The sequence below is a fragment of the Hyperolius riggenbachi genome, chromosome 4 (assembly GCF_040937935.1).
Source record: "Hyperolius riggenbachi isolate aHypRig1 chromosome 4, aHypRig1.pri, whole genome shotgun sequence".
Lineage (NCBI taxonomy): Eukaryota > Metazoa > Chordata > Amphibia > Anura > Hyperoliidae > Hyperolius > Hyperolius riggenbachi.
In genome coordinates, this window is record NC_090649.1 from 65,263,330 (window position 1) to 65,287,248 (window position 23,919).

Here is a 23,919-nt window from a genome sequence, read left to right on the forward strand (position 1 = left end):
TCTCGCTGCTGTCTCTCCCCACCTGCCTGAACCTGTCAACCCCCACCTAGCCTGGAACCCGGTGCACCCATGGGTGCACTGGGTGCAAGCCTAGGTGGGGGTTGACAGGTGCAGGCAGGCAGGTGGGGGGAGCCAGCGGGAGCTAGCAGCTATGCGTCCGAAAGGATGCGTTCTCTGCTATGTAGGTGTGGGGATTCGGAGATCTTCAATCGACTTAATAGAAGATCGCAACATAAGAGGATACTGGCGTGGGAACATTTACCGAGGATATTGGCATGGGACATTTTTTTTAAAGGTACAGGTAAGTATTTACGGTTAATTTAGAATAATAAAATACTTTTCTTGTGGTTGTGTTTTTATTTCATTTAGCACTCTGTGGAAATGGGTAAGGGGTACTTTGTACCCCTATACTCATTTCTCCTGGGAGGGGGGTGGGAATCTGGGGTCCCCTTCTTAAAGGGGACTCCCAGATGCGTCCATGAACCCCCCAGGGAGTTGTCACCCCCACCTCCTCCTGGGGCAGCGGAGGTGGGGAAGAGCCCCTTGTCCATGGATTGGACAAGAGCTCGGGGGGGGGGGGGAGGCTTGGCTGCCCCACCCCACCCCCCGGAGCCCCCATACTATGGACCATGCGGGCTGGTATAGCTCAGGGTGCGAAGCTCCAGTCAGCCGGGGCTCCACATTCTGGCTATCCCAGCCAGCATGGGGGACAAGGGGTTACAAAGGCTCGGGAGGAGGGACCCCACGTCATTTTTTTTTCAGATTTCCCACACTCAGCACATAAAAAGAATAAAATATATATATATATATATATATATAATTTTTTTTTTAACCACTTAACGATCGGCTTTTCTACGTCAGTTCACAGAGGGTGCCTCCGTGAACATCCTGCGAGCCGCCAATCGCGGCTCGCAGGCGAAATGTAAACACGCGGGGAAGAAATCCCCGCTATTTACATCATATGGCGCTGCTGCGCAGCAGCACCGTTAAGGAGATCGTCAATCCCTGGCCTCTGACAGCTGATAGGCTGAAGCCTATTAGAGGCGGTAAGGGTAGGATCTCCGTCCTGCGCCACCCAGGGGAAAGAGGAGAGAGAGGGAAGGGGAAGGAGGCGGAAAATCGCTGCGGAGGGGGGCTTTGAGGAGCCCCCACTCCCACGCTGATTGAAAATAGCCGGCGGCGATCAGATCCCCCAAGCAGGACATCCCCTTAGTGGGGAAAAAAGGGGGGAAGTCTGGTTGCCCTGGCTGTCTGCTGATCTGTTCTGTGGGCTGGAGAGCCCACGCTGCACAGATCAGCGCAAAAAAGCCCGGACTTACGAGGCCACAAGTATGAAAAAAGTTAAATACAATTTCATAATCCAGATCCATGGAGGATGCCATCTGCGCCCTCCCGTTCATTCCGCCATGGTACCCGCAGTAATAACGACCCCGGGCCGGGTCCTGACCCCTCCAAACGGGTCGGGTTCTTATTCCCCCCTCAATATGGCCGCCACAGATTGCCGCGGCTGCGCAGTCCGCATAGACATAATTGCCGCTGCGCAGCTCTAGGGCCTCCTCCCTATGCGTCCGATGTATGCACGCATATTGATGACGTGGCAGGAGGAGGTCCTGGAGCTGCGCATCCGTGGCAATCTGTGGCGGCCATATTGAGTGGGGAATGAGAACCCGACATCGGAGGGGTCGGGACCCGACCGTGGCTGGTATTACTGTGGGACCCATGCGGAATGAACGGGAGGACGCGGATGGCGTCCTCCATGGATGTGAATTATGAAAAGGTATTTAACTTTTTTCACTTTTCTGGCCTCGGAAGTCCGTTAAATATTGTTTCCTGCTATCTTTTTAACATATCCTGCAAATTTTGTATTGCTAGGATGTAAGGGGCCTTTGCTATTAACTGCTAAAGTCAGTTGGTGATGATAACCAACCAGAATTATAGGGGTGCAAAAGTGCTGAATTCTGCCGTAGGATTCCATTAGGCTCCCTATTTCACTTTCAAAAATCTCAAATCTTTTCAAAGGGCGATGGCTCAGCAGTGGCAAATTTTCTAGCATTGTAGGGACTAATAGGGGGATCATGACTGGTGAGTTTCGGGCCCCTAGGCCAAAGAGGTCATAGCCTAGGGTCACAAAAACTTGTTTGTTTGGGCAATTTCAATGGTGGAGATTCTGACGAACATAAATCGCAGCCATGGCCGTTAGCAACGTCTGAATCTCACGACATGTCTCATGCAGGTAGAAGGTATATTGTTATACTTTTTCTCCAAGGTTGGGTTCCATACATCTCTGCAAACCAGGGTTACAGGGGTGCAAAAGTGGTAAAATCCACCATAGGCTTTCATTAGGCCCCTATTTCACTTTCCAAAATCTCAACTCTTTTCAAAGGACGATGGCTCAGCAGTGGCAAATTTTCTAGCATTGTAGGGACTATTAGGGGGATCATGACTGGTGAGTTTCGGGCCCCTAGGCAAAAGAGGTCATAGCCTAGTGTCACAAAAACCTGTTTATTTGGGCAATGTCAATGGTGGAAATTCTGACGAACATAAATCGCAGCTGTGGCCGTTAGCAACGTCTGATTCTCACGACATGTCTCATGCAGGTAGAAGGTATATTGTTATACTTTTTCTCCAGGGTTGGGTTCCATACATCTCTGCAAACCAGAGTTACAGGGGTGCACTTGGTTCACTTTCCAAAATCTCAAATCTTTTCAAAGGGCAATGGCTCAGCAGTACCAAATTTACTAGCATTGTAGGGACCTCTTTGGCCTAGGGGCCCGAAACTCACCAGTCATGATCCCCCTAACAGTCCCTACAATGCTAGAAAATTTGGTACTGCTGAGCCATTGCACTTTGAAAAGATTTGAGATTTTGGAAAGTGAAATAGGGAGCCAATGAAAGCCTATGGGGGATTTTACCACTTTTGCATCCCTGTAACTCTGGTTTGCAGAGATGTAGGAAACCCATCTTTGGATTTCAAGTATAACAATATGCCTTCTACCTGCATGAGACATGTCGTGAGATTCAGACGTTGCTAACGGCCATGGCTGCGATTTATATTCGTCAGAATTTCCACCATTGACATTGCCCAAATAAACAGGTTTTTGTGACCCTAGGCTATGACCTCTTTGGCCTAGGGGCCGGAAACTCACCAGTCATGATCCCCCTAAGAGTCCCTACAATGCTAGAAAATTTGGTACTGCTGAGCCATTGCCCTTTGGAAAGATTTGAGATTTTGGAAAGTGAAATAGGGAGCCAATGAAAGCCTATGGGGGATTTTACCACTTTTGCACCCCTGTCGGCCACTAGCCAATCGGAAGAGGCAGAGAGGAGAGGGGCGGCGCAGCGGGAATGGAGGACGCCGCGACATCATAGCCGGGGGGCAGTGCTGGGCACAATGCGTCAGCGCACGCTGCCCACAGCCCCCTTCGCTCCCCGGAGTCTTCTTCCATGCCGCGCATCTGCACTGACTTTAGCCAGCGCGCCCGAAGGAGGGGAGACCAGGAGGAGCCCAGACACCGCCGCTGGAAGTGGAGGGAGGTGAGTTGCACCTACACCTAACTACTCTATACCTGACTAACTATGCTGAAGGTCCCTACACCTAACTACATTATACCTGGTTAAGTATACTGAAGCCACCTACACCTAACTACCCTATACCTGGCTAACTATACTGAAGGCACCCACACCTAACTACCCTATACCTGGCTAACTATACTGAAGGCACCCACACCTAACTACACTATACCTGGCTAACTATACTGAAGGCACCCACACCTAACTACACTATACCTGGCTAACTATACTGAAGGTACCCACACCTATCTACACTATACCTGGCTAACTATACTGAAGCCACCTACATCTAACTACACTATACCTGGCTAACTATACTGAAGCCACCTACACCTAACTACTCTATACCTGGCTAACTATACTGAAGGCACCCACACCTAACTACACCATACCTGGCTAACTATACTGAAGGCACCCACACCTAACTACACTATACCTGGCTAACTATACTGAAGGCACCCACACCTAACTACACTATACCTGGCTAACTATACTTAAGGCACCCACACCTAACTACTCTATACCTGGAAAACTATACTGAAGGCACCCACACCTAACTACACTATACCTGGTTAACAATACTGAAGGCTCCTACACCTAACTACACTATACCTGGCTACCTATACTGAAGGCCCCTATACCTATCTACCTATACTGAAGGCACGCATACCTAGCTACCTAAATGTTGGTAGATCTCCTGGGTTTTCAAATTTTAAAGTAGCTCACGAGCGAAAAAGTGTGGGCACCCCTGCCCTAGGCTATGACCTCTTTGGCCTAGGGGCCCGAAACTCACCAGTCATGATCCCCCTAAGAGTCCCTACAATGCTAGAAAATTTGTCACTGCTGAGCCATCACCCTTTGAAAAGATTTGAGATTTTTTAAAGTGAAATAGGGAGCCTAATGGAAGCCTATGGCAGAATTCAGCACTTTTGCACCCCTATAATTCTGGTTGGTTATCATCATCACCCGCCGACTTTAGCAGTTAATAGCAAAGGCCCCTTACATCCTAGCAACACCAAATTTGCAGGATATGTTAAAAAGATAGCAGGAAACAATATTTAAAGGACTTCCTAGGCCACAAATGTGAAAAAAAGTTAAATACCTTTTCATAATCCAGATCCATGGAGGACGCCATCCGCTCCCTCCCGTTCATTTACCCATGGCTCCCGCAGTAATACCAGCCCCGGTCGGGCCCTGACCCCTCCAAACGGGTCGGGTTCTCATTCCCCCCTCAATATGGCCGCCACAGATTGCCGCTGCTGTGCAGTCTGCATAGGCGCGATTGCGGCTGCGCAGCTCTAGGCCCTCCTCCCGCTGGGTCATCAATATGCATGCATACATCGGATGCATCGGGAGGAGGTCCTAAAGCTGTGCAGCCGCAATCGCGTCTATGCGGACTGCGCAGCCACGGCAATCTGTGGTGGCCATATTGAGGGGGGAATGAGTTGAGAACCCAACCCGTTCAGAGGAGTCGGGACTCGACCGGGGCCGTTATTAGTGCAGGAGCCATGGCGGAATGAATGGGAGGGTGTGGATGGCGTCCTCAATGGATCTGGATTATGAAAAGGTGTTTAACTTTTTTTCACATTTGTGGCCTCGGAAGTCCTTTGAAAAATGTTTTTATTTTTATTTTATTATTTTTATGTGCTGTGTGTGGGAAATCTGAAAAAAAATGGAGTGGGGTCCCCCTCCCAAGCCTCTATAACCCCCTGTCCCCCATGCAGGCTGGGATAACCAGAATGCGGAGCCCCGGCCGACTGGGGCTTTGCACTCTGAGCTATACCAGCCCGCATGGTCCATGGTATGGGGAGGGCTCCAGGGGGGGGGGAGGGGCAGCCAAGCCTTCCCCTCCTCCCCCCCGGAGCCCTTGTCCAATCCATGGACAAGGGGCTCTTCCCCACCTCCGGTGCCCCAGGAGGAGGTGGGGGCGACGACTCCCTGGGGGAGGTTCATGGTGGCATCTGGGAGTCCCCTTTAAGAAGGGGACCCCAGATGCCCACCCCCCTCCCAGGAGAAATGAGTATAGGGGTACAAAGTACCCCTTACCCATTTCCACAAAGGGTTAAATGAAATAAAAACACAACCACGAGAAAAGTATTTTATTATTCTAAATTAACCATAAATACTTACCAGTACCTTTAAAAAAGTTTTCCCACGCCAATATCCACAGTAAACGATCCAACGAACTGTATCCTCTTATGTTGCGATCTTCAATTAAGTTTATTGAAGATCTCCGACGCCTCCCACATAGCAGAGAATGTGTCCTTTCGAACGCATAGCTGCTGGATCCTGCTGTCTCTCCCCACCTCCTCACCTGTCACCCTCACCTAGCCTGGCACCCATGGGTGCACCGGGTGCCAGGCTAGGTGAGGGTGACAGGTGCAGGCAGGTGGGGAGAGACAGCAGCGGAGCCGGCAGCTTCACGTCCTGCTCAGGACGCATTCTCTGCTATACTAACGGTTCATGAATCATCCGGTTCTTTTTAATGAATCGGTTCTTTTTTTAACCACTTGAGGACCCACCCTTTACCCCCCCATAAGGACCAGCGCTGTTTTAGCTGATCTGTGCTGGGTGGGCTGTGCAGCCCCCAGCACAGATCAGGGTGCAGGCAGAGCGACCAGATCGCCCCCCTTTTTTCCCCACTAGGGGGATGATGTGCTGGGGGGGTCTGATCGCTCCTGCCTGCCTGGGTGTTGCGGGGGGGCACCTCAAAGCCTCCCTCCGTGGCGAAATTCCCCCCCTCCCTCTCCTCCCTCCCTTCCCCGGAGATCCGAGGGTGCACAGGAATGGATCTGTCCTGTGCAGCCTCTAACAGGCTCCTGCCTGTCATGTGACAGCGATCCCCGGCCGCTGATTGGCCGGGGATCGCTGATCTAGTACAACGCTGCTACTGTTAGCAGCGTTGTACGAATGTAAACAAAGTGGATTATTTCCGCTTGTGTTTACATTTAGCCTGCGAGCCGTGATCGGCGGCCCGCAGGCTAATCACGGAGCCCCCCGCCGTGAATTGACAGGAAGCAGCCGCTCGCGCGAGTGGCTGCTTCCTGATTAATTAGCCTGCAGCCGGCGACGCAGAACTGCGTCGCTGGTCCTGCAGCTGCCACTTTGCCGACGCGCGGTATGAGTGCGCGGTCGGCAAGTGGTTAATGAATCGGCACATTTTACTTTGAAACTTTACAATTGATTTTCTCAAAAAGTATAAGGTCTTTTTGAAAAAAAATTGTTTCCTCTTGTTCCCACTATTCCACTTACCATTCCCAACAATTTTGGTGTTCTTACTATGTAAGGGGACTTTGCTATTAACCGCTAAAGTCGGCGCCATTAAAGTCTATGGGTGAACCGAACTCTTTGGAAAAAAGGTTCCTGGTTCTCTGCGAAGGCGAACCACCCGAAGTTTGCCTGGAACCATTCGCCGGCGAACCGTTTGGCCCATCTCTACTTGTGACACCAGCGGGAGCAAGGACACGGCAATGTAGGTGCAGTGGTTTTCAGACTTTAAAGAGGAACTGTAACGACAAAACGGCCCCTGGGGGGTACTCACCTCGGGTGGGGGAAGCCTCCGGATCCTAATGAGGCTTCCCACGCCGTCCTCCATCCGTCAGGGGTCTCGCTGCAGCCCTCCGTGCAGCGGTGACGTAATATTTACCTTCCTGGCTCCTGCGCAGGCGCTCTGACGGCTGTCGGCGCCGAAGTAGGAGGAAATACCCGATCGCCGTCGGGTCTGCTCTACTGCGCAGGCGCAAGTTTCCGGCGCCTGCGCAGTAGAGCGGACCCGACGGAGATCGGGTATTTACGTCTATTTCCGTGCCGAAAGTCGCCACAGCGCCCCCGCTGGAGCCAGCAAAGGTAAATATTGAACTGACAGTCGGCACAGTCGCCGGCTGTTCGGAGGGCTGCGGCGAGACCCCCGTGGGACAGAGGACGGCGTGGGAAGCCTCATTAGGATCCGGAGGCTTCCCCCACCCGAGGTGAGTACCTCCCAGGGGATCTTTTTGATGTTACAGTGTCTCTTTAAAGTCTGAAATTCCAGAAGTGAACCGGAGCATCGGTGAGTGGCTGCGCGGGTACAGGATGTCTGTGTGGGACCATTAGAAGCCCCGGGTAAGTTCAACTCATTTTCCCCCGACCCCCTACAGTATTCCTATAAAGTCATTTTTTTACTTAATGTACTGTAAAAACAAAATAACTGCTTTACTCACAAATTAGTAATGTTAACATGTTAAAAAAAAATTTTTTACCTTACATTTCGCTATTTCATATGCTAGTTTTTCAATTTTTAAAGGACACTGAAGATGAAAGTAAACAGAATGATGTATTTATACCCACAAAATCAATGGACCAAAATTCTCTGTTCATTTCCTGGAGGAGGCAGAGCTTTGCACAGTAGCTCTGTGTATGCTCCAGTCAATCTCCACCGATCTCCACCTCTCCCTGCCCCCTCAGTCTTCTTTCATTGAGAGGGGCGGGGAGAGGCGGTGATTGGCAGTGATTGATTGGACTGGAGGCAGAGCTACTGCGCACAGCTCTGCCCCTCCCCTCAGACACCAAAATCCACGACCTGGAAAGTCGTGGAATTTTGCCCTGGGATTTTGGGGGTATAATAACCTTGTTTTGCCGCGGGAATGCAGCGTATGATCTATGATCTCATTGCTGAAAATGGCTGGCCAGTAAAAAGGCTTCAAAATTCTCTTTAAAGGAGTTCTGTGTCGGTTAAAAAGTAAAACAAGCTGACACTTACCTGGGGCTTCTATCAGCCCCCTGCAGCGGTAATGTCCCAGCAGCGGTAATGTCCCACGCCGTCCTCTCCCGATGCACTATTTCCCGCCGCCGGTCCCCGTGTAATCACGTGAGTGATTACACTCTGGCTGCGCGGCTGAGCTCTCGCTTCTGTGCGCGTCATCAGAGATTACTGTGCAGGCGTAGTACAAGAAAAGTCTTTACTGCGCCTGCGCAGTAAGCGCTCGATGCGAACGGGAGCGCGTATTATTCGTCTGGCATCAGCCGAATAATGCCCGGTGGTGGCAGGGAACGGCGCATCGAGAGAGGACATGTGTGCTGCAGGGGGCTGATAGAAGCCCCAGGTAAGTGTCAGCTTGTTTTAAATTTTAACCTACACAGAACCCCTTGAAAACATTCCACAGTTTTAATTTATATTTAAATCAACTTTTCACTGTTTTATTTATTTATTATTTTTGCTCAATGACACATTCAATGAAGTATGCCAGAGCTAAAATCTATGAACTATTGACTCTTTTTATCTCTTTCCTGCCCTCGGAAGCCATTTTCTGCTAGGAAAGTGTTTTATAGTTTTAATTTCTTATCAGTGAGGGTCACACTGTAGTCTGACCCAGTCCTGACTCAGACAGGAACTGCCACTTACATACCTGATGTTTAACTCGTTTCGGCGGATAAAGGAAAAAAGGAACACAGCGTAGTTATTAGTGTGCTAGGCACTGTACATACACATGTCTATCTCATCATGTCACTGCACAATATTTTAATTTTTCGAGTTTCACCTGTATAAATGTGTTTCCCTAATGCAAATATATTTTCAGTTTACCCCATATCAGTGTCATTTTTGAGGCAAGCCAACTCTTCATTTTGATTTTAACCCATTCGCATTCCGTCATTTTCACTTGAGCAATGTTCACCTCCCATTCATTAGCCTATAACTTTATCACTACTCATCACAATGAACGGATCTATATCTTGTTTTTTCTGCCACCAATTAGGCTTACTTTGGGGGGTACATTTTGCTAAGAGCCACTTTAGTGTAAATGCATTTTAACAGGAAGAATAAGAAAAAAACGGAAAAAAAATCATTATTTCTTAGTTTTCAGCCATTATAGTTTTAAAATAATACATGCCTCCATAATTAAAACTCATGTATTGTATTTGCCCATATGTCCCGGTTATTACACCGTTAAAATTATGTCCCTATCACAATGTATGGCGACAATATTTTATTTGGAAATAAAGGTGCATTTTTTTCCGTTTTGCATCTATCACTATTTACAAGTTTAAAATAATTTTTTTTTGAAAAACTTCATCTTTACATTGATATTTAAAAAAGTTTAGACCCTTAGGTAAATATTTACATTTTTTTAATTGTAATGTTTTTTTTTTTATGTTAAACATTTTATTTGGGTATTTTTGGGAGGGTGGGATGTAAACCATAGTTTTATAACGTAAATGCGTCTTGCGTTTTATTTTTTTTTACTTTTAGTTGTAGTTTTACTTTTTGGCCACAAGATGGCGGCCATGAGTTTGTTTACATGACGTCACTCTAAGCGTAACATACGCTTAGAGAGGCGCATGGGGGAGACAACAGCCAGAAAAAGCGAAGCTTCCGAGAGAAGCTGTCGCTTTTTCAGTGGGGGAGAGGAATCAGTGATCGGGCACCATAGCCCGATTCACTGATTGCCTGGCTAACGAACCGCGGGCCGGGAGTGCGCGTGCACACGTGTGATTGGCCGCGGGAGTGCGCATGGTTCCTGGACGTATTTTCTACATCCAGGAACTAAAATAGGTAAAAGATTTTAATGTACTTTCTTTTTTTCTGGGCGTCCATCTTGTAACTATCAGTTGAGTGAATATGACAGTAATTCTTCATCACTAGTAATGAGCAGAACGTTACAATAGCTCTACTCGGGAAGGGGAAGTTTGGGCTAGCAAATCACTGAATAAGTAACAAAGCTGCTGATTTAAAGAGACTCTGAAGTCTCGAAAAAAACAATTTTTATTTATTAAATATGTTTAACACTTTAGTTCTAACTAAACCGCCGCATTACCGCCGCTATGCGCTCTAAATCCCCCCAAACTCCCGGGGAGCACTTCCGTGTGAGGCAGGGCTATGAGCCACAGCCCTGCCTCACGCGCGTTTATCAGCGGCAGAGCTCCGCCTCTCTCCCGCCCCTCTCAGTCTTCCTTCACTGAGAGGGGCGGGGGAGAGGCGGAGATCTGATGCTGACAGACGCGTGTGCGGCAGGGCTGTGGCTCATAGCCCGGCCTCACATGGAAGCTAATGCGGGCAGCAAAATCCACGACCAAGAAAGTCATGGATTTTGCAGGGGAGAGGGAGGGTGCGTTGGGGGAGTTTAGATAGTTGCGGCGGTTTAGTTAGGGCTAAGGTATTAATCATAATTATTAAATAAAAATATGTTTTTTTAGAGACTTCAGAGTCTCTTTAATGGGTCAGCAGGGGGAAACTTTGGAGGTATTAAGAACATTTTTTGCTAAGAGTAATCATTTGCAAATAGTTTTTCTGTGCGGAGGAAACAGCATATTTGTGGACTATGGGCACATTTTGTTGATGTGGTTCTATTTTCCTGACAGAAAAAGTCCACGATGAAATTGACAGAGTGATTGGATCGGCAGAGCCCCGGCTAGAGCACAGGAAGCAGATGCCGTATACCGATGCCGTCATTCATGAGGTTCAGAGGTTTGGTGATATTGTACCTCTAAATGCCCCACACGCAACCACTACAGATGTGACATTCAGAGGCTACACCATCCCGAAGGTGAGCACCACATCTCCCCATCAGTTGTGTATATTCTGCCTTGGTGTGCTGTGCAGGCAGCCCCTATACGGTAGTAGTTTTTTACCATTGCAAAATAATCATGACAAAGAAGATTATCTAAAGTTAGCACAGTTGGTTTAAAGGTCTAAAGGTAAATAAACATGTTGACATCAAGGGCAGACAGCTTACAGTAGCTCACAAAAGTGAGAAAACCTCTCCCATTTTGTGTAAATATCTATCTATCTATCTATCTATCTATCTATCTATCTATCTATCATCTATCTTTTTATGAGACACCACTGCAGATATGTCACTTTGATACAATGGAAAGTAATCAGAGTACAGCTTGTATAACACTGTACATATGTTGTCCCATAAAAATAACACATTAATGTCTAAGGCCCGGTTCACATTAGCGTTTTTTTCCAGAACGTATATTGTACAAACGGAAGGGATGTGAATGGATCCAATTTTAACCTATGGATCCATTCACATGCGTCCGTTGGTACAGATACGTTCCATACGTTCCGGTCCCCGGACCTAAAAATTGCTGCAGGCCCTAATTTTCTGGACCGTTCTGCTTAGCGGAACGGATCCAGACAAAAATGCAGCAGCATTGGGGGCAATGGCAAACGGAACGTTTCACACGGGGATGGGGGCATGGGCCGACACAAATCTAGCGACAGGAGGGTGAGGGGAGGGTGCAGCAGCTGGGCAGATAGGCTAGGAAGGGCTTATACATATCTAATATTCCGTAGCAGCCGGCGGTAGAGGCTTTTGTCTTCTTCTGCGTCATGTGAATACACGACGTATTATGTGACTAGTCGCATGACGCACTGTGTAGTCACAGTGGAAGAAGAGGAAGCCTCTATCGCCGGCTGCTGCTGAAGATTAGGTACGTATTGCTGAGTGAAAACGGATCCAATCAATCATTGATCAGATCCGTTTTCACTAATGTGAGCCGGGCCACGGACTGAGTCATCCGGATCCAGTGAAGCCGATCCTTTTAGCTCAAAACGCAGATGTGAACTGGGCCTTAACCGCTAGCAACAAATGTGAGTACACTCCTAAGCATCACGATCGTAATCTGCTAATTACAAAAACGTGCATACATTTTCGCAACTACAGCCAAACGTTATTCCGATTCGGAGATTTAATTGATTTAGTGTAATGTTTGCATCATATTTGCATAATGTTGTGCCAATTTTAGTGGTTTATAGTAAAGCCCCCATACATGTTATTATCATTCCAAAATTGCTACGCATGTTAAAGGGAAGGGTGGGAATAAGTAAAAAAATGTCTTTTAGTTTTTGAGAATATTTGTTTAAAAAAGCAAAGGAAAACTTTTTAATTTTTTTGTTTTTTAAATGACAGTGTAAAAACCATTTTTCCTTTGCAGTTTTAAAATCAATTATACCAAAAACTACAAGATCTTTTTGAAAAAAAAAAAAAAAAATCTTTGCCTTGTTCCCACTATTCCCCTTAGGGCATATTCACAGTGGTACGTGCGTTGTAATACGACGTTAAAATCACAACGCAGCATTACAACGCAAGGCAAAAAGAATTGGTAACACACAATATGCATTACCGGGGCATACAGTAGACACAGTGGAGCATACATGCAATGAAAAGTTTGCCTCTCTGTATCTGTTAACGTCTTTGTTTAGAGATAACGCACTGCAAGAAGGGAGTTACCATAATGTAACATTTACAACGCGACGTTAGTGGCAATGTAGTACAAAAATAATAAAAGAAAAGAGCGCTCTCCGCTATTGTGTAGATATGGTGTTGGGCCCTATTTAGGACAGGTCTCACCTCCTTAAAGAGGAACTCCAGCCTAAACAAACATACTGTCATTAAGTTACATTAGTTATGTTAATTAAATAGATAGGTAATATAATCTCTTGCCCACCCTGTTTTAAAAGAGCAGGCAAATGTTTGATTTCATGAGGGCAGCCATCTTTTTGGTTGAAAGGAGGTGACAGGGAGCATGAGACACAGTTCCAACTGTCCTGTGTCCTAAAGCACCTCTCCCAGTTGCTAGGCAACGTGTATAACAACATAGGAAATCCCATCATGCTCTGTACAGCATCAGGGGAAAAAAGCCCGGGCAGTTTTCTTTAATGGGTGGAGCTTAGCTGAAAATGCAGCTAAAAATGATGCTTTGGTAAGAAAAATAAAGTTCTGATGCTGTGAAACTGTTAAAGAAACACCAAGCCTTTTCAGTTCTGCTGAGTAGATTTTTAGTCCGGAGGTTCACTTTAAGATGTAACTGTGCTTGGATTCTGTAATAGTGTTTGTCCCACTGGTAGCCAGGGACCAGGCTCTCAGGCTGTAGTGGTGGAGGTACACATGCTTACCTCTGGCTGCTGCGGTGATAGTGTCCCCAGCATGTATTTTAGGCTTACAGGGAGGCGGGAGGGCCCAGCGGGGGAACAGTACACTCTACTGAGAGGCTGCCAGTGCACAGAGTGTGGAAGCTGCAATGCTGCAGGGAGTGATAGCTGCTGGATGAGAATGCAGCAATGCTGCCAGGTACTAGGCGACAGGGGCCATACGCTATGGACAGCACAGAATCGTAGGTAAAGTAAGTAGCTATTTATTTACACCAAACATTTCACTGAGGTCTCCCCACCGTTTCATCAGGTCTCAAGAAATAAAATGGCCACCCCTCTAGTGAATGTCAAAAAAGTGAAAAAGCTCATGTTCATATAGTATAAAACATAACTTTTAATGACAAGCTTTGTGAGTACAAAGATTCAAGGCCATTGACGATATGGTTATGTGGCATAAGGACAGTTTTTATTATATGTTGTCACATCTTTGTATTTACAAAGTCTGTAATTGAAAGTTATGTTTTATGCTATTTGACCATGATCTATGAGCCTTAAAGGAGAACTGTAGTGAGAGGGATATGGAGGCTGCCATATTTATTTCCTTTTAAGCAATACCAGTTGCCTGGCAGCCCTGATGGTCTATTTGCCTAAAGAAGTGTCTGAATCACACCAGAAACAAGCATGCAGCTAATCTTGTCATATCTGTCTAAATTTGTCCGAAACACCTGATCTGCTGCATGCTTGTTCAGGGCCTATGGCTGAAAGTATTAGAGGCAGAGGATTAGCTGAATAGCCAGGCAACTGGTATTGCTTAAAAGGAAATAAATATGGCAGCCTGCATATACCGTTCTCACTACAGTTCTCCTTTAAAACCTTCACTTAATTTTTAGGTTTTTTTACTTTTTTAATTTTACTTGTGACATTATTTCCACTACAGTTCCTCTTTAAATGAATTTGCAAGCCATATGATTCATATGTTATTTTTTTTCAACAGGGCACCATGGTTATTCCATTGCTATCCTCTGTCCTCAGGGATAAGGCTGTCTTTGAAAGGCCGGAGGAGTTTTACCCAGAACATTTTATTGATTCAGGAGGGAATTTCAAAAAGAACGAGGCCTCCATTCCATTTTCACTGGGTAATGTGTGCCTGTGTTAGGGGCAGGTGTTTGCTGATTCTGATTCATTTTGTTGAAACATGATTAGGATAAGTATGCAAAATCTTCAGCGCCATCAGTATTGTCTACTCTTCTCAGACTTTCACATATCACTGCTCCATGCGCTCTACTTTGAGTATACAGTCAGATCAGATCCAAGTCAAGCTTGTAGATCCAAATCAAAGTTTTCCCCACTGGAATACACCCATCATGCAGTTCTTCAGACACCACTGGTGCATACAAAAGTTTGCCTTCTTAACCTCCTTGCCGGTTCAATTCCTCCGGCAAGGAGGCAGCGCAGGAGTTTTTTTTTTTTTTTTTTAAATCATGAGCCGCTGAGTGGCGGCATCCCCCCACCCACTCCGATCGCCTTCGGCGATCAGAGTAAGCAGGAAATCCCGTTCAGAACAGGATTTCCTGCAGGGCTTCCGCGGTCGACATGATGACCGGACGGGATGACGTCACCGACGTCGGGACATCATAGGGAATCCCGATCCGCCCCTTAACGCTGCCTGGCACTGATTGGCCAGGCAGCACAGGGGTCTGGGGCGGGGGGGGTGCGACTCGGCGCGTCGGATTGCGGCGGATCGGCGGCGAGTGGCGGCGATCGGAAGTTACAAGCAGCTAGCAAAGTGCTAGCTGTTTGTAACAAAAAAAAATTATGCAAATCGGGCTGGCGGGGCCTGAGAAATCCTCCTGCGCAGGTTACCCCGAGCTGAGCTCGGGATAACCGGCAAGGAGGTTAACACAGAAGGTATTTGCGATTATTCAGATAGGACTGAGTATTTGATGTCTAACATGATGCATCACGTCTAAATATGCAAATCATCCTTTGTTGTCCCTGTAAGCTAAACCCACCTTCAGAACTGCTGGAATGCATTGATGTGTCAGCTTGTGAATTGTATGAAGCCACAATTATTCAACCTGCCTACAGACTGTTTCGATTTGATTGATCCTCATCAGTGCATGGCATGGATTAATGTGGCTCTATGGAGTAGGACTTAACTTGAAATAACCAATTGTCACAGACTACCCAGCAAGCTCATGGTGAACCAGAACTCCTAGGAGTGTGTAAGGGGCTACAAAGGACTAAAAAGCCCTCTTACTAAAACATTAAGCAAACCAAAAGTTTGCCTTCTTAGAACAGAAGTTATTTGTGATAATTCAGGTTGGAGTGAGCATTTGATGTCTCCCATGATCCATCACTGCTCAATATTCTAATTAAGCTAATCACACCTTTAGAATTATCGCAAATACCTTCTGTAAGAAGGCTAACTTTTGTTTTGCGTACCGTGATCACACCACTACAAATGAGGGTAAAAGCAGTAAAATGATACTTAAAGCGGAATGAAACCCAGCTTTTCTACTTTGCTCTAATAAATTATTTACAGCATATTATATACAACCAGCATTTTTTTTTAATTAGAACTGCATTCAAAGGGTTAACACAGACTTTACAAGCTTCCCTGCCTGCAGAGCTGGCCGCTTCCAAACTTTACATAATGTTATCTTGTGTTTAATTGTATCACATGAGAAATGTAAACAAAGCCTTCTCTCACACTGCCAGGTCCCCTGAACAAAGTCAGACAAGCATAAATGCTTACTGATGCTTTCTGATTAAGGCTAATTTCACACCAGGACGTTGCGTTAGAGAGGGCGTTAAGGTCGCATAACGTCCCCCTAACTCAACGCCTGGTGGTGCTGGATCTGGACGTCAGAGTGAGCCGCGTTGTGCAGCTCACTCTGGCGTCAGTGATGCCGTGATGCGCACTCTTGTGCGCATGCGGCATCACGTGGTCCCGCCGGCCAATCGCCGCACAGAGCGGCTGCTCCAGGAAGTAAACACTGCACGTCATAACGTGCAATGCATATTCATTAGCCATGTGCCTGGCCGCTCTCCGCTCCTCCCCAACATTAGTGAGCATGTGCAAGCAGTCTAACGCGGCTCAGCCGCGTCTAAAGTACTGCATGCAGTACGTTGCCTTGTGACGCAGCGATACAGTGTAACGCAACGTCCGCACTGTGAACAGCCCCATTGATTTTTCATTACTGTGCGGTGGGCTGCGTTACAGGCTGCTCTAACGTGCGCCTGTAACGTCCCACTGTGAAACCAGCCTAAGAGGATGAATAAAGCAGTTATAAATAAAATGCCAAGTCAGCTCTCAGAGTAAAATAAGTGTACTTTAGGAACGTATAATTTCTAAATGAATATTAGTACTTATGCACAAAAGCAAATATGCTAACCGTATGGCATATAAAAAGTAGGAAAACATGTTTTTATTGAATATTATGTCAGGGTTTTACACCACTTTAATATCAATCTTCGGCTTAAAAACATGCATAAAACTTTCATAGAACTCAAACAAAATACTTACAGTGCATCGTGTGCCATAATTACAGCGATCTGGATCTACTCAAGCAAGCAAGAAAGCATTGAGCGGTGCCATACAGAAATCCTTCAAGTGTGAACAGTACTGGTAGCATTAAGGTTTTTTGGATACTATTTTGTCTGATCCAGAAGTTAGAATCCTTGACTACTACATGTGAATATTAAGTGGCACTCACATATCGACATATGTTATTTATGATTAGGATAGGTGTGGAACATAAATTATGCAATTTGACCCAAGCATTTAACAGTGCCTTTTTAAGCTTTTTTTTACCCTGAACCCTTTAATTTGTATTCAAATTTGGGAACCCCTGCTTAACCCCCGTAGCAGTAACTCTGAGCCAGGATCAGGCCGAAAATCCGCAGTTCAGAGCGGTAACACCAAGCCTGACTCGTGGTAGCTGCCGGGAGGTGAATGCAGAGCATTGCGTGTAGCAAGCTTTGTAACTCACCTTCCCCGGGATCCAAATGCTGACAGCCATTCTTCTTCCAGTCCTCAGAGGCCCTGGGTCCCTCTGGTGAGATCTCCATCTGTCGTCATGAGGACAGCCGGGGATCTCACTATAGGGGTACAGTGCCACCCAGTGGACGGAGGGAAAACTGCGGTGCTGGATTCAGTGGAGGTGAGTAACAAGCTGGGCTGCCGTGGATCGCTCTGTGGTGTAATTTTTTTTTCCAGTTTTTAAGGTCTAAAAGCATGAGAAAATATGGCACCATTTTTAGAACCTGAAATCCTGCAGTAATCACCTGGGAGGTTAAAGAAAACCTGAAGAAACCCTCCCCCACCCCCCCCCCCAAAAAAAAAACTGATATAATAAATTGTATGAGTAGTATTACAGATAATGAGTAGCAAAGAAAAGAGTCTAATATGTTTATTTTCAGTTATACAAGTTTTTTTTATTTTATTTTATTTTTTAAGAACATTGCATCATACTGTCACAGTAGCAGTTTTAAAACCAAATGGCATTTTAGGCAGGGGTCACACTTGTCTGCATTTGTGCATGTTTTCTACACAGAAAAACTGATTTCAACTGAGAACTCATAATAATCAATGGGCTAGGTTACACTTGAATACAGATTTCGTTCGCAGGAAAAAAAAAACTGACATCTTGCACATTTTGTCAGTTTTTTCTATAAATTACATTAACTGCTGTAAGGCAGGGGCCACACTCGTATTTCAGTTTTCTAAAAAGTGTAGAAAACTGAAAGACAAGTGTGACCACTTTCAGGTGTGCAAGTGACAGCTTCTGTCTTATCGTTCCCTTGTCAAGAGTGGAGTAAACCTCGCTGATTTGCTAGCAAACAGTTCACTATCAATCCACTTACGGGAAGGCGAGCAGTGGCAGTTGTTGTACTCAGACACTCACCATCTATATACAGGGTGGGCCATTTATATGGATACAGCTTAATAAAATGGGAATGGTTGGTGATATTAACTTCCTGTTTGTGGCATATTAGTATATGTGAGGGGGGACATTTTTCAAGATGGGTGGTGACCATGGCGGCCATTTTGAATCCAACCTTTGTTTTTTTCAATAGGAAGAGGGTCATGTGACAAATCAAACTTATTTGGAATTTCACAAGAAAAGCAATGGTGTGCTTGGTTATAACATAACTTTATTATTTCATGAGTTATTTACAAGTTTCTGAACACTTATAAAATGTGTTCAAGGTGCTGCCCATTGTGTTGGATTGTCAATGCAACCCTTTTCTCCCACTCTTCACACACTGATAGCAACACCGCAGCAGAAATGCTAGCACAGGCTTCCAGTATCCATAGTTTCAGGTGCATCTCGTATCTTCACAGCATAGACCAGTGGTCCTCAAACTAAGGCCCGTGGGCCAGATGCGGCCCCCAAGGCTTTTTCACTGCCCCCCCAAACCAAAATGTGTAACTTATAGATGTGGCCCACTGCACCTTTACATATCAGCGACCTGCATATAGAATAGCAGTGCTGGCCCCACCTATCCACATACTGTAGAAGCCAGTGAGCAGTTGTTGCCTGGCTTCCAATCCAATTCTGCATCAGATGACACTGCTGTCCAACTGGATGGCAGATTGTCACCTGGGTATGCTTCACTGGTGCACATAGATGTTCTTCGGGCGCTGCATGACTGAATGGTTACTGCTGGGAGTTCTCCTCCAGGCATGATTGGGGGGAATCAATACCTAGATTCAATGTAATGTTTTTCAACATCATTTTATGCATTTTCCAGTCCCTCAAGCAGTCTGAAGTATGTTGTTCTGACCCTTGACCAAACAAGTTTGGGGACCCCTGGCATAGACAATTGCCTTCAGATGACCCCTAAGATAAAAGTTTAAGGGGTCAGATCGGGAGACCTTGGGGGGCCATTCAACTGGCCCACGAAGACCAATCCACTTTCCAGGAAACTGTTCATCTAGGAATACTCGGTCCAAGCATTCCTGACTCCCATAATGTGGTGGTGCACCATCTTGCTGGAAAAACTCAGGGAACGTGCCAGCTTCAGTGCATAAAGAGGGAAACACATCATCATGTAGCAATTTCGCATATCCAGTGGCCTTGAGGTTTCCATTGATGAAGAATGGCCCCACTATCTTTGTACCCCATATACCACACCATTGTTTTTTCAATAGGAAGAGGATACGAGAAGTGCAGCACCTGAAACTACGGATGTACATTACTTTTCTCCTATGTTGTTGTCACTTACAGTAGGTAGTAGAAATCTGACAGGTTTTGGACTAGTCCATCTCTTCATAGGGGATTCTCAGCAAGGTTTTTAATCCTTATAAAGATATTCTCTAAAAAAAGATTTAAACAATGATGCTGGTCAGCTTCCCTGCTCCCTACACAGTTTTTTGGCAGTTGGACAGAGCAACTGCCATTCACTAAGTGCTTTTGAAAAGAAATAACTCCATAAGAATTCCCTATGAAGAGATAGACTAGTCCAAAACCTGTCACTTCTGTAAGATTTCTACTACCTACAGTAAGTGACAGCAACATAGGAGAAAAGTAATTTATGGCTCATTTTACTCTGGAAAAAAATGTTCTTCTTATTTGTGTATGTTTGCACATATTTTACAATTTTTCACCATAGTGCCCCTTTAACCTCCCTGGCGGTCTATTAAAACCGCCAGGGGACAGCGCAGCACTTTTTTTTTTTAATCATGTAGTTAGCCTAGCGCTAGCTACATGATAGCCGCTGTGCAGTGGCATCCCCCCACCCCCTCCGATCGCCTCCGGCGATCAGCGTAAACAGGAAATCCCGTTCAGAACGGCATTTCCTCTTTGGCTTCCCCCATTGCCATGGCGACGATCGTCATCGCAAAGTGCTAGCTGCGTGTACCAAAAAAAAAATTATACAAATCGGACCTGCAGGGCCTGAGAAATCCTCCTGCGTGCCATAGGCCGACCTGAGGTCGGGCTTACCACCAGGGAGGGTAATGTTTTCCCTATCATAATGTATAATGGCCATTGATTTTTGAAGAGATTTGAATATCTTATTGTCTTTGATTCTTGCTTTCAATAAAGCTCTCTTCTTGAAATAAAGAAAAAAGGACAAAAAACAGTCAGTTCCCGTAGTAAATGAATCTATGTCTGTGTTCTCTCTAGGGAAGAGAAGTTGTGTTGGAGAGAATCTGGCAAAGATGGAGCTCTTCCTGTTTTTCACATCATTGTTGCAGACGTTCACCTTCCACGCCCCTCCTGGTGCTGAACTGGATCTGACCCCAGCTCTGGGGTTCACAAATGCTCCCTTACCTTATGAGATCTGTGCCATACCTCGTCTTTAGGGATCTGAGAACAACTAATAGTGATGAGAACACATTTTTAATAAACCTAATTTCTCATCTTAACCTCTTGAGGACCGCAGTGTTAAACCCCCCTAAAGACCAGTCCATTTTTCACAATAAGGGCCACTGCAGCTTTAAGGGCTCGCAGCAGGGCCGCAGAACTCAGCACACAAGTGATCCTTCCCCCCCCCCCCCCACCCCTTTTCTCCAAACCAACAGAGCTTTCTGTTGGTGGGGTCTGATCACTCCCCAATGTTTTTTTTATCAATATTTGAGTATTTTTTTAAATAAAAATGTTTTTTTTCTTATACCCCCCCCCTCCCTTCCCTCCCCTGCCAGCCAATCCCCGTGATCAGCTGTCATAGGCTTCAGCCTATGACAGCAGATCACCTCCGAGCCCACAGAGGGGACAACAGAGCTCCGCTTACCAAGCAGAGATGCGCGTGAAGCTGCATGCGCAATTTCCTGCAAAAGTGTGTCCCAGGACTTTACGCCGATTGGTGTTAGGCAGTCCTGGGGCTGCTGCCGCGGCCACGCCCATCGGCATGATGCCGTCGGCAATAGGTTAATTCGCAATGCACTCATGGGGCTTGATTCACTAAACCGTGGAACTCAAATATCACACCTTATCAAAGATAAGGCGTGTTAACTTTGATAAGGTGTGATATCTTTGATAAGGTGTGATATTTGAGTTATCACGGTTTAGGGCCCGTTTCCACTATCGCGAATTCGCATGTGTGAATTCGCATAACCAATACAAGTGGATGGGACTGTTTCCACTTGTCAGGATTCCTTTGCGTTTTCTGTGCAGAAAAAATCTGCACGGCAGAGCCATCAGAATTCGCATACCGCATACCGCTATGCGATTTGCATACAATGGGCTCGATTCACAAAGTGGTGATAACCCAGTTAAAGATTTAGGCGTGATAACCATTTTATCATGCCTAAACTCAGTTTAGGCATGATAAGTTTAGGCATAAGTTTAGGCGTGATAAGTTTTGGCGTGATAAGTTTAGGCGTGATAAGTTTAGATAACTTTAGATCGCAAAGTCCTGAGCGCAAAGCAGTGCCATTAAACTCTATGCGATGTTTCGTGCACCAGACTTTGCTAGCGCAAAACTTTTGATCAGCTGTGCACTGTGGTGCTAACCCAGTTTGTGCTATAGTTATCATGCCTAAACTTATCACGCCTAAACTTATCACGCCTAAACTTATCACGCCTAAACTTATCATGCCTAAACTGAGTTTAGGCGTGATAAGGGGCTTTTCACCAGCGTGCTAACAGTTTGCACTGCTTTGTGAATCAAGCCCAATGTATTTAATAGGGAATTTGCATGCAAATTTTCATGCGATTTTGCATACGATTTCGCATGGAATCAATAGAAAAGCACACAGGCACTGCCATGGTTAAAGTTGCATACATCGTCATCCATGCGAAATCGTGTGCAAATTCGCATGAAAATTTGCATATAACCACATGCGAAATTCGCATCCGCATGCAAATTTTTACCACAGCGATTCCCACCGCACAAGTGGAAACGGGCCCTTAAGCCCACAAGTGTACAAGGGCCCACAATCAGAAACACAAGGTGCACCAACTTAATTACCCTGACTAACTAAACTAACCTATACAACAACAAATAGGCAGAAGCAATAATCATGCAATACAGGTACAAAGGCAAGTGCACACAATCGGAAGCTAAGCATATATTTACAATAACAATACACATACAATGTATGTACCATGGCAAGTGCATAAAATAGGCAGGCAAAAGAATAATCAAACAGGAATTATGTCATAACCAGATTGTCAAATGCATACACAAACAGTAGACAAGAGAATAGTCAGGCAAGCAAGGATTGATACCAGGAAATCAATACAATAGTCCAGAAAAGTCTCCAGAGCTTCATTTTTTGGCGATCCTAGGAATTGCAGAGTTTACAGTACAAGTGGAGACATCTACTGGTGGACAGCGGAAGCCAATACAAAGGGCTCGATTCACAAAGCGGTGATAACTCAGTTATCACGCCTAAAAGACTTTAGGCGTGATAACCTTTGCACCAGCAAAGTTATCACCACTTTGTGCTCTAACTCGCGCGAAGTTTCCGCACGTGCGCAAAGTCCCATAGAGCTTAATGGGAGCTTCGCGCGAAGCGGGGGCCGCTGCGCGCGCGCGTGCGCGGAAAATTCGCGCGAGTTTCTTCTTATCATGGCTTAACTGAGTTTAGGCGTGATAAAGGGGTTTTCACAGGCGTGCAAAGTGTTTGCACCGCTTTGTGAATCAAGCCCCTAGTCTACAATGCTACCATCAGCAGGAATTCAAAGACAAGAATCGTAACAATAAGATAGTCCAGAACCTAGCATAAAAAAAAAGACTTTTTCTACTTGTTGAACATTTGTATTTAGACAAACCAGAAAAACAATTAAGAGCTTAGCAGATTAACTTTCTGGTATTATGTTCTGTTCTTTTCTTAAAGTGACACTGAAGCGAAAATAAAATAAAAAATAATGGTATAATGAATTGTATGTGTAGTATGGATAATTAATAGAACATTAGTGTCAAAGAAATTAAGTTCATAATTTTATTTTCGGTTATATAGGTTTTGTTTTGTTTTTATTAATTGCATCATTCTCTAATATTTGCAATTTACACACTACACTCAGCATTCTAAATGATTTCACAGAGCAGGCCAGTGAACTTTTGAACCTTACTCTGCAGAAAAAAAACAAAATACAGTGACAGACAGTTGAGACAATAAGCTTCAGAAGACAGAGCTCTCTGCAACTTTGATTTGCTCTGATTCTCAACCCTGAGGGAAAAAAAAAGAAAAAAAAAAAAACTTCAACAAATAATAAATAAAAATAAGTTGTTGTTAGACGATCAAGACAGGTTCCTAAGTGGCTCATCTAGATAAAGAACTTTTTGGTGCGTACATGCAAAAGCGGTGCTGGGGGAACTTAAGCACCCAGAAAACCCGATAGCAGAATATCGGTAAACTTCCCTATTTTCTACTATTACAGTGTAAATGACGATAGTAAAATATCGAAAAACAGAAAAGTATCCGCACTCCTATGTATTAAATGCTGGATGTGCTAGGGTCAATACACATAAATATAAATAAGAAGAAAGCGGCCCTTTAAGAGAGTCTGAAGCGAGAATAAATCTCGCTTCAGACC

General features: G+C 45.4%; 1 protein-coding gene across 1 annotated transcript in view; it reads left to right on the top strand.

Moving 5' to 3' along the window:
* LOC137570373 (cytochrome P450 2K1-like) overlaps positions 1 to 20,985 on the top strand; it is a 78,517-nt gene extending 57,532 nt beyond the window's left edge. The window contains exons 7-9 of the mRNA XM_068279036.1: positions 10,906 to 11,090; positions 14,421 to 14,562; positions 20,563 to 20,985. Of these exons, the coding sequence (XP_068135137.1) occupies positions 10,906 to 11,090; positions 14,421 to 14,562; positions 20,563 to 20,741 (506 nt within the window). The 3' untranslated portion in view covers positions 20,742 to 20,985. The remainder of the gene's footprint in view (positions 1 to 10,905; positions 11,091 to 14,420; positions 14,563 to 20,562) is intronic.
* Positions 20,986 to 23,919: the final 2,934 nt, after the last annotated feature.